The sequence below is a fragment of the Kryptolebias marmoratus genome, linkage group LG9 (assembly GCF_001649575.2).
Source record: "Kryptolebias marmoratus isolate JLee-2015 linkage group LG9, ASM164957v2, whole genome shotgun sequence".
NCBI lineage: Eukaryota > Metazoa > Chordata > Actinopteri > Cyprinodontiformes > Rivulidae > Kryptolebias > Kryptolebias marmoratus.
The window spans coordinates 28,322,227-28,331,999 of NC_051438.1; the positions used below are offsets into that span (position 1 = coordinate 28,322,227).

Consider the following 9,773-nt stretch of genomic DNA (forward strand, 5'->3'; position numbering starts at 1 on the left):
CTAATGATGAGCTTTTTGAAGTTTGATCTATTTGTCTGAGTTCATTAAAGTCTGTTTGCTCTAAATTCTGTATAATCTGTAACTGGGAAAAGGTCATTGATATTTCTATATGAATGATTTGACATAATACATCTAAAACTAATTAATTTATGTAATTTTTAACAAATATTGATCGTGATTGGCCCTTGGCTAGGACCAGATTTTTAAATTTTGGCCCCCTTGCGTCACTGGGTTATTAAATAAAAGTAATTTTGTGAAGAAGAATGAAGCTGAATAATAACTTGCTAAATGATAACATTTAATCCAAATGTGTAAAACAGCAAAAAAACAGACAAAACCTGGAGTCCTCTGTTTTTAATTGTTGGGAGAAGAACAAAACAGAGTTGATTTATGGCTTTAAAATAAAACTAATAAGAACATGTTGTATATTATTATTTAATGATTCCTGAGTTTTTACTGTCATCCTCTGAAATTTATACAGACATTCAAGTTTGTGGATGAAAGAAGAATTCCTGGGTATAAAATTAGTTTTGATTTACTGTTTATTTATTAAAGGAATCGTGGAGATTCCCAAACATAATAAAATAAAGTGATATTAGTGGATTTCAAACAGCTGTGTTTATATTTCTCATATTTTCTCAGCTGTTGATTTACAGTCACACACTGAGCGTTCCCTGAGGTTTGAATTAACTCCCTCTCTTCGTTATCAGGTGGCGTCTGAGACCCGAGCCGTCATCGACTGGATGCAGAATGTCCCGTTCGTCCTCGGCGCCAACCTCCACGGAGGAGAGCTGGTCGTCACGTACCCGTACGACATGACCAGGGACTGGGCGCCTCGCGAACACACGCCCACCGCCGACGAAAGCTTCTTCCGCTGGTTGGCCACAGCGTACGCCAGCACCAACCAGGCACGTCTGCCCGCTCGCTCTTCAAACCAGCGTCTTCACTAAAACAAACCAAATCTTCTTTTCTCGTGGAACCAGGTGATGTCAAACCCAGACCGGCGGCCGTGCCACAACAAGGACTTCCTCAGATACAACAACATCATCAATGGGGCCGACTGGCACAACGTACCAGGAAGTAAGTCCGTCTTACTGCGGGGAAAGCTTGAATTGGATACAAACTGTTGAACGTTTTTACGTTTTCAGGCATGAATGATTTCAGCTACCTGCACACCAACTGTTTCGAGGTGACGGTGGAGCTGTCCTGTGATAAGTTTCCTCACGCCAGCGAGCTTCCTGTGGAGTGGGAGAACAACAGAGAGTCTCTGCTGGTTTACATGGAGCAGGTCAGTGAAACCCGTCTCATTAGTTCATATCTGTGTTCCTGGAGTCACTGCATCACTTTGTTTTCAACCCCAGAGGTTCAGAACAGATTCACGAGGAGCAGAATTTTATTTCTTCTTAACTTTCCTTCATGCTGCATTCGCCGTACCTTCAACAGTGATCTGGTGAACCAGAGGGTGACAGGCAGCTTCAGATTCCTCCAGTCTCACTGGTCTGTGGAGTTAGAGTACGATGACAAATAGGAACTTGGAATAAAAAAATGTTAATTCTCTGTCATCCAGGACTGTTTCCTAAGAGTTAAAAAAAGGAAAAAAAAATCCTTAAAGCTTGACTTAGAAAAACTCTTAAGATCACAATAAAAATGTTTATATAAACAAGTTAACGCATCATTATTTACAGGAAATGGAAGTTTTCGTTCTGATTAATCTACTGTTATGTAACATCTACAGACTCATCTGGAGCTACTTTTAAACATATCTCAGAGTGATGTCAAAGGTTTTGCGTTATTGGACCCAAATCTGTGCTCGACGGCTTCTATTTGTGACCACTGTGCACTTCTTTTAGGACTGCGTTCAGCAAAAAAACCCAGAAAATCGGTCACTTCTGACTGTCTGCAGGTCCATCGAGGAATTAAAGGTGTGATCCGGGACAAAGACACAGGGACTGGGATAGCAGACGCCATCATCAAAGTTGAAGACATTGATCATCACATTCGATCAGGTGCAGTTTTTAGCTCTGAATGAACAAACCTGCAGCACTTATTAAAGTAAGTGTAATGTTCCTTCTGCTCTCGCTGCAGTGGCTGATGGCGACTACTGGCGGCTGCTGAACCCAGGTGAGTACCACGTGATGGCGAGCGCCGAGGGTTACCTGCCCTCCTCCCGGACCTGCCGCGTCATGTACGACCACTACCCCACCATCTGCGACTTCCACCTCATCAAGGTCCCCAAACAGAGGATCAAGGACATTTTGGCAAAGGGGGGGAAGCTCCCGAAGGACCTGCAGCTGCGGCTGCGTCAACTGCGCCTGCGGAAGCTGCGCGTCACCACCAAGGCCATCAACCAGAGGCGTGCAGCAGCCGCCGCCGCCAGACGGGCCAAACGGGTATGATGGAGAACTTTAAAAGGTGCGAACAAAGCAGGGCTTGGTTCAGAGGCAAACGTTCACTGGATTAATGCTGTTTGATCCTCTGCTGTGGAGCAGCAGAGTCACAACACGAGCTGATCTGTTTCACAAATAAAAGGATTCAGTAAGAGAGAACATTCAATGAATCTTTATTAAACAGCTGACTTTCACTGTACAGTAAAAACAAAAAAACAGAACTTTATGTATATTTACTTCAGAATACTGAGCTTCCACTTGACACCGTTTCTCATCTTTGGTGCTGCTGGAGTCTCAGCGTCTAAAAGGAACAACAAACAGATTCAGGAGATGATAATAATAATAAACCACATGAACGCCACAGGTTCTACTGACCCTGCTGTGAAGCTGCAGGTCTCTGCTGCTGCTGGAACGAAGCCATGATGCTGTTTGCAGTCGAGTTCGGCCCGGTGACCTTCAGAGGTCAAAAAATAAATAAATCCCAGTAAAAAGGTAACATCTCATTCCTCAGACAGACAAATAATGAACAAACGATAAGAAATGTACAGAAAAGAGCTGAAAAGATCGTTTTGGACACGAAATTCTGTCATTTTAATCCTTTTTTAAAGTCAGAAATGATAACCTGATTTTGGAAATAACCACAAAACTCAGCAGTCTCTTAAAGGAAACGAGCAAAAACAAGATCTGAAGATGTTGAAAGAGTCCGTACGCCAGCTTTTTCCTTCCTTTATCTGTATACCTGCTGGGTTTGTGAATTATTCTGATTTTATTCAGTTGGTAAAACTGGCCCCGACAGATCTGCCTGCTTCAGTAGTAAGAATGAGAGAAAGTCTTGTATTTACCGGAGCGTGGTGGCTCTGCGGGCCTTCGGGCCACACCTCGGGAACAGCTGCCTCCACCGCCTGCAGAGTTTCCTCGTAGGCCAGCTGCAGCTTCTCGGCCTGTTTGTCAAACTGGAACAGAACCAGGGCCTTCAGGAGGCTGTGGATCTCCTCTGTGGAGGGGGAGGTTCACACGGTTTCACAATTCCTTACTGCTTTTTCTTTAAAGGTATACAAACTACAGCGTACAAGTCGAAATGAGCAGAGATACAGTTTTCTTTTTTTATCTATGCACTGATTCATCCTGCTCATACTGGAAAACAATACACACTTCCTAACGAAACAAAATAAGTGGATATCTTCTCACACTGTCTTTAAATTTAGTTCCTAAAGCCCTTTATTCCTAATGTTCCTTCATTTCAGCTTCCCCGCTTCCCTCCCGTATGCTGGGATCTGACTGGTGTATGGGTTTAAATAAGAAGAGAATAAAGTGGTCTGTACCTCTCATTTTGTCCACAGTGGTGAGGATTTCCCCGAGCGCGTGCATCAGGGCTCTGTCCTCCATCGGGCTTCCTTCCTTCAGGCTCAGCTTCTTTCTCTCTGCTTTCCGGCGGTTCTTTGACGACCTCCTGCAAGCAGAGCTCCGAGCCATGAGTGGCTGACAGAAACAGGTGAATCCGGGCTGGGATGTTTCTGCGAGTCTTACGAGGAGATGCGGGAGTTACTCTGGGAGTATTTGGAAGCGGTCATCATGCTGCTGGCCTCGGAGTAAAGCTCAGCATCGGGACAGTCTGGACCGTCTTCATCTGAGGAGGAACATAAAGGCTTACTGCGAGAAATCTAACTAAAAAGGGTTTTTTCAAATAAATACAGACATTTTAAACGGTCAGTTACATGAGATGAGTGTTGTGGAAGTTTTATAACTTCATTTAGAGTGGATCAGATGTTTGGCAAATAAAACAAACTATTATTCAATGAGAGATTTTATTATAAATAGATTTTCTGCTATATTATTCTGAGAAGAGCAGCACAAATTAGAGTGTATTCAACCACAGTTTGGTGATAAAAAACATCAACAATTAAAAAAAACTGATGGAGAGATGAGTGTTTAAACCAGGGGTCTCCAATCCTGGTCCTCAGGGCCACCATCCTGCAGGTTTTACTTGTTCCTCTGCTCCAACACACCTGATCTGAATCAATGATTGATTAACAGGCTTCTGCAGAACATGAAGAGGTGATTTAACCTCTGAATCAGGTGTTGGAGCAGAGAAACAAGGAAAACCTGCAGGATGGAGGCCCTGAGGACCAGGATTGGAGAACCCTGGTTTACAAAAACACTAAATAAAAGACTTTAACTTCTCCTCACCAAGCATGTCCAGCCTGGCCTTTTCCTTCTGCTCCCGGACCACAGCCAAACGGTTCCTGTGCCGAGCGAACGTCGCCACCTGAGCCTCCAGAAAGCCCATCTGAGAGTTTACAGCTGAAACCAAAAGACATTGTCATTTTGATTATCTCGAACACAACCGAACCACGAGTCTCCCGCTCAGCTGAACTCTTACCTTCTAACAGCGCCGGTTTCAGGTTGGTCTCAGTTATATCCTGTCTGTTGTGCATGTAAATCTTAATGAATAAAAGATGTTGTTTTTATAAACTCCAATTTGTCACAGTAAACAGACAAAGTTCATTAGTTTACAGACCAGTCTGAGCGCCTCCTCCCAGACTGCACCCGTGATCAGAGCCAAGATGGCCTCCTCGCAGTCCTGCGTCGCAGAGAGGAATTATCATGAGCACAATCAAAGCTGGACTAGCAGCTGAAACAAACAGTCAGAGATGTTTCAGATGTTTCAGGTGTCACCTTGGCGTACTGATCCAACAGCAGAGCAGCTTCTGAGTACCGCCTCTGCTCAGTCAGCTTCTCTGAGGGAGAACAAAGCCGTGTTGCATCAGACTCAAACCAGCCAACCGTCAGTCAGACTACCTGTTGTCATGGTTACCTGCCAGGTCTCTGGCCAGCAGAGCCAGCTGGTCGGGCGGCAGCGGGATCTGCTGAGCCACACAGATGGTGTTCCTCCAGCTGGAGCTGATCGTGAACGCCTGCAGGGCTCTGACAGGCTCGCCACATCGCCATAGCAACAAGCCGGCTTGCTCTGCCTGTTGCTGCTCCATCAGGTGTTCGGCGTATCCACAGCTCAGAAACTGAGGAGGAAAAGAGACAAAGTCTGGTGTTAGTGTTCAGATGTCGGGGGCTGTTAGACGTTCGGAGCGTTTACCTTGAACTGAGGACTGTCTGCGGCGTACAACCTCAGAGCTTCGCTGTAGAGTTTCTGCTCCTTCACCAGAGACAGCACTTCAGGGAAATGCTCCTCTCCTGAGGATAAAACACACACTGGGTCACATCAGCACCTGAACCACCACCACCAGAGAGGAAACAAACAGTAGAATCACTGACCGCACTTGGTGAGGTGGACCAAGGCCTTCCTGTAGCGTTTCAGGTGTTTGTCGATGGTGTAGCGTTGGTAGTTCGGCTCCAGGCTCTTCAGCATGTTTAAGAAAGGAAGGTACTCTTTGGGGTCCTGCAGGAATAAAGAATCAAATTATCAATCTCAAGTGTTTCATTTCTTTTTAAACCAATAAACAGCTGCATCCAGATGTAAATATCTGTATGTATTTATATTTAAAAGAATGATTTACTGAGATCTGACTTTAGTTTCTGAGCCGACATAATATCCAACTTTAAAGCAGTCAGTTCACCTAATTAATTACCTCGTTAGCAGAATGACTCTGAATATTAATGATGATAAATAACTATAATATTACACAGTCCTTCGTTTTGTTTGGATGTTTTATTGCTCCCTCCCCGCCTGACTTCTTGTACCTTCTGGGATTTTTCAGCCACCATGAGGACGAGGTCGAAGTCATACGTTCCAAGGGAGTGCTCGTACAGATCGTTGACATTAACGAGGAAGAGGAGGTACTTTAACGCCTCTTCAGCGCTCACAGAGCCGGGAGCTTCAGGAGGATCCTCTACAGAAACACAAACACTGAATTATCGAGACGAGGCAGAGAAACGAAAACGTCAGCAGGTCATCGTTACGTGCGGCTCACCTCGGAGCTCGTGAACCTTCTGCAGCGCGATCTCCAGCTCCGGAACCGTCTTCTTCACGTGAGCAGTCAGGACGGACAGACAGAACCTTAAAGAACCCGAACAGAACATCACAACAAAACATGGTTTTAGTTTTAGATTCTATAAAAACTGGAGTTTTTGTTTCCAGCTTTTAAAATACTTGGATAATATTCACAATATTAATCAGAACAAACAGTTTGAACTTATCAAGGTAATCTAAATTAAAGGCCTAGCTTTCCTTGACAGAATGCATATCGCCCGCCACTTTCTGTGCCAGAGTTTAGACGTCGATCTCACGATGAGATAGAGATGAAGCTCTTTCAGTCAAAGGTTATAAATGTTGTCGTGCACGATCTCATGCACTATTTCACAAGCTGTGTCACCACTCAGACTCTCAGACTCTCAGGTAGAGCTGACGGCCTTGTAGCCATCTTTGAGGTGCTAAGGTCGGCCATCTCAGATCCAACTGTTTACGAGTTTTAGACGTACAGGTAATGATTACTTTCTGAGAGTTTCACTAAAATCTGTCCAGTGATTCATGATATATTTTGCTAACAAACACATGAACACCCCCCCATGACTCGAACAGAAACACGACTGACTTGTTCGGATCCATTGACTCCATGGCGCTCCGTAAAGCATCACAAACGACATCGACCTTCTTCTGGGTGGGTTGGGTCTGGGCCGGGCCGCTGTCGGGACGGGGGTACATGCTGCAGCTCGTGTCCTCCTCTCTAGGTGCAGCAGAGAGAAGCGATTTAATAAAAACGATTCTTTCAGGTGAGAAAACGCTCGGTCTCACCTGAGCTCAGTGAGGAAGAGGTTAATGGAGTTGATGGAGTTGAGTTGTGTGATGAAGGTCTCAATGTTTTCCAGGAAAACCTGCAGAAAAACAATAAATATTGATTTTAATTCTGAAAGATGTCTCATCGTTAGATTATCAACATTTAAATATATTTCCATTAAAGTTTGTCTCATTCAGAAATCACCATTTAATAAAAGGTTGTAAACAGAGAAGCTGAAATTCAATTAGTTTGATGCAAAAAGTGGTTTAAAGTCAAATAAACTGGTCTGTGAGAAAATCTACGAGCTGACCTGAGATCAGTCAGACTCATCTGTTAAAAGCTTTTCTTGTTTTTACAAACCTTTGATTCAATTCTGCTTGATTGTGTTTCATTACTCAGCACGTTCCGTGTTAATCTTTATTTATTCTTCTCTTGTATTGACTGTGTTGTTTGTTTTCTTTTTTACTGAGAAAGCTCCTCGGATATCTTGCCAATAAATTTCATAATAAAATTCATAAATACCTTTGGGTTGTGATCATAAATGAGGTTCAGGTTGATCCTCAGCTTCCTCATACATTCAAAGGCCTCTCTGAACCTCAGCCTGTTATCAAAGACAAAAACAGACCGGCTCGATTATTAAAACTAATTTTTATAGAGAAGAACATCTGACTTCTGAGTACAAAAATAAAGTGTTTAATTAGTCTTTGCTCTCATGTTAAACGGCTGCAGTAGCTGTGTGTTTTTATCGGCTCATTTGGGTGCAGATACTCTGAATGTGTGCACGGCTAACATTTGTTTTATGACAGAAAAATGTAATAAAATCTCAGGAAAAGGATCTGAAACTGACAGAGAAGAGAAGTAATTTTAGTTTAAAACCAAAACATGTTCAAATGAGCAACTTTACATCCATCTCTGGTAACTTGGTTGTTGAATCTCTGACTCAGACTACTAGTTTTAACAAGTATGTACACTTACAGTACGTGTTACAAAGTTTAAGTCCCGACAGACGGGATGCTAATAAAGCTTTGGCTCAAATTATTGATCCAGAAACAAACATGGAGGCTCAAACTCACTCATCCAACCACTTCCTGAGCTGAGCCAACACCAGCGCTCTGTGGTGGACGGTCTCCAGATTTCCCCGAGGCATCTGGACACACATGAAGGAAAATCTGTGAATTCCTTCAGAAACTTAAACATAACGTGTGTTTTTGACTCCGCTGACCTGCAGAACCACTCTGGTGTCCTGAGGCACCACGGTGACGATCCTGGATCCTCGCTCCACTCGCCGAAGTGTCTCATCATTCTGACCTCCATCAGAGGCCAGAGCTGCCTGCAGCCCTGAGGGGTTAAAGGTCACTTTCACTTCAACTGACAGAAAGCAACACTGGGGCACAGCACAGGGTACCAAGGTTCTGGTCTCCTTGGAAGTACCCTGTAAGGACCATCATGAACGCCCCATAATTACTCTGTCTGTCCACTGTAACCATCCTGTAGGTACCCTGTGTAATTACCTCTACAGATACCCTGTTTATTACCGTTTTACATTTTGCTGTGAGACCACGTTGGGTCTGCATCCCTTCTGTCGCGGCCTTCTAGTTTCCAAGCAAAACTTTCCCAGTAAGGCCATGGGTGGCAACAGGTGGTTTGATTTTTGCATGCACTTCCAACTTGATTGTTTAAAAAATGTTTATTTCCAGCCAAACAAATATGGATAAAACAATAACTAAAATTCTCTTATAATTTAGATGAAAACGAAAGTTAACTTAGACCGATTCCACCAGCTCAAAATGTGGTTTTATAAAAAAAAAAAACCCTCCCATCTTCACACCGGACATCTGTCAAACAAAAAGCCTCCTCCACCAGTGTGTTCTTAATCACCAATTAATGAGAGGGTCCAAAATTTACAAAAATAATCTAAACAATTCCAAATATAAAAATTAATTACAGATTGTGATTCCAAAACTAACTAAAGTATGTTCTAACTGCCCAAATTAAGACTAAATTGATAGAAATTGTGATTTACAAAAGATTAAACATAAATGGCCACAACATCTTCAAATAATAAAAAAAAAATGTATGACAAAAGTAATTTCTCAAAATGTTTAATCACAGAACACTAGATATCTTTACTCTGGATATTTTATTATTATTATTATTACTTTTCTTTCAGCTGTTCCCTTTTCAGGGGTGACCTGAATGACCTCCTCCATCTGACTCTGTCCTCACGCCAACTACCTCCATCTATACATGTCCTCTGACTTTATAATTATTGGGGCCTGCATGCACTGCTGGCAGGCACCTATTACTCTACACCTCTAAACGTGTCTCTTTTTTATTTATTTTTCTTCCGTTACCCTTAATGCGGCCCGAACCGTGCAAAGAACTCCCACAAATTTTATATCAGAACGACCGGCTCGGTCTCGGCATGAGGGCTACTATTTTTATTCGCGTTTCGTGTTACTATGGCGACGTAATTGCCAAAAATCACGCAAAAATTTCGGAATTTTCGTGAAATTTTGGCAGTTACACTCTAACCTCACTAACGAGCTAGAGTGTGGAGCTGTCTGAGCACAACACATTTTTTAGCGAACAAACTGCTCCTACGCCCACATTTTTTATGATACATTAACAAATTATATATCAAAACGTAGGCATT

At 43.1% G+C, this 9,773-nt stretch overlaps 2 protein-coding genes across 6 annotated transcripts in view; one reads left to right on the top strand and one right to left on the bottom strand.

Moving 5' to 3' along the window:
- The window catches only part of LOC108243971 (probable carboxypeptidase X1), a 12,903-nt gene extending 10,355 nt beyond the window's left edge, over positions 1-2,548 (top strand). For both annotated transcript variants that reach the window (XM_017429765.3, XM_017429766.3), the window contains 5 exons: positions 711-908; positions 984-1,080; positions 1,149-1,288; positions 1,904-2,006; positions 2,086-2,548. In XM_017429765.3, coding sequence (XP_017285254.1) covers positions 711-908; positions 984-1,080; positions 1,149-1,288; positions 1,904-2,006; positions 2,086-2,396 — 849 coding nt within the window. In that variant the 3' untranslated portion in view covers positions 2,397-2,548. The remainder of the gene's footprint in view (positions 1-710; positions 909-983; positions 1,081-1,148; positions 1,289-1,903; positions 2,007-2,085) is intronic.
- The window catches only part of elp1 (elongator acetyltransferase complex subunit 1), a 36,376-nt gene continuing 27,144 nt past the window's right edge, over positions 542-9,773 (bottom strand). For 3 of the 4 annotated variants that reach the window (XM_017429761.3, XM_037977370.1, XM_017429760.3), the window contains exons 18-37: positions 8,340-8,455; positions 8,191-8,264; positions 7,640-7,718; positions 7,135-7,214; positions 6,935-7,066; positions 6,314-6,399; positions 6,084-6,232; positions 5,658-5,781; positions 5,479-5,576; positions 5,203-5,404; positions 5,064-5,125; positions 4,906-4,968; positions 4,768-4,828; positions 4,575-4,688; positions 3,915-4,014; positions 3,710-3,837; positions 3,230-3,381; positions 2,763-2,841; positions 2,625-2,688; positions 542-2,511 (exon numbers count right to left, since the gene is read on the bottom strand). In XM_017429761.3, the coding sequence (XP_017285250.1) occupies positions 2,436-2,511; positions 2,625-2,688; positions 2,763-2,841; positions 3,230-3,381; positions 3,710-3,837; positions 3,915-4,014; positions 4,575-4,688; positions 4,768-4,828; positions 4,906-4,968; positions 5,064-5,125; positions 5,203-5,404; positions 5,479-5,576; positions 5,658-5,781; positions 6,084-6,232; positions 6,314-6,399; positions 6,935-7,066; positions 7,135-7,214; positions 7,640-7,718; positions 8,191-8,264; positions 8,340-8,455 (2,039 nt within the window). In that variant the 3' untranslated portion in view covers positions 542-2,435. Of the gene's footprint in view, positions 2,512-2,624; positions 2,689-2,762; positions 2,842-3,229; positions 3,382-3,709; positions 3,838-3,914; positions 4,015-4,574; positions 4,689-4,767; positions 4,829-4,905; positions 4,969-5,063; positions 5,126-5,202; positions 5,405-5,478; positions 5,577-5,657; positions 5,782-6,083; positions 6,233-6,313; positions 6,400-6,934; positions 7,067-7,134; positions 7,215-7,639; positions 7,719-8,190; positions 8,265-8,339; positions 8,456-9,773 lie in introns of those variants that run through there. The other variant, XM_017429764.3, reaches the window with a different exon arrangement.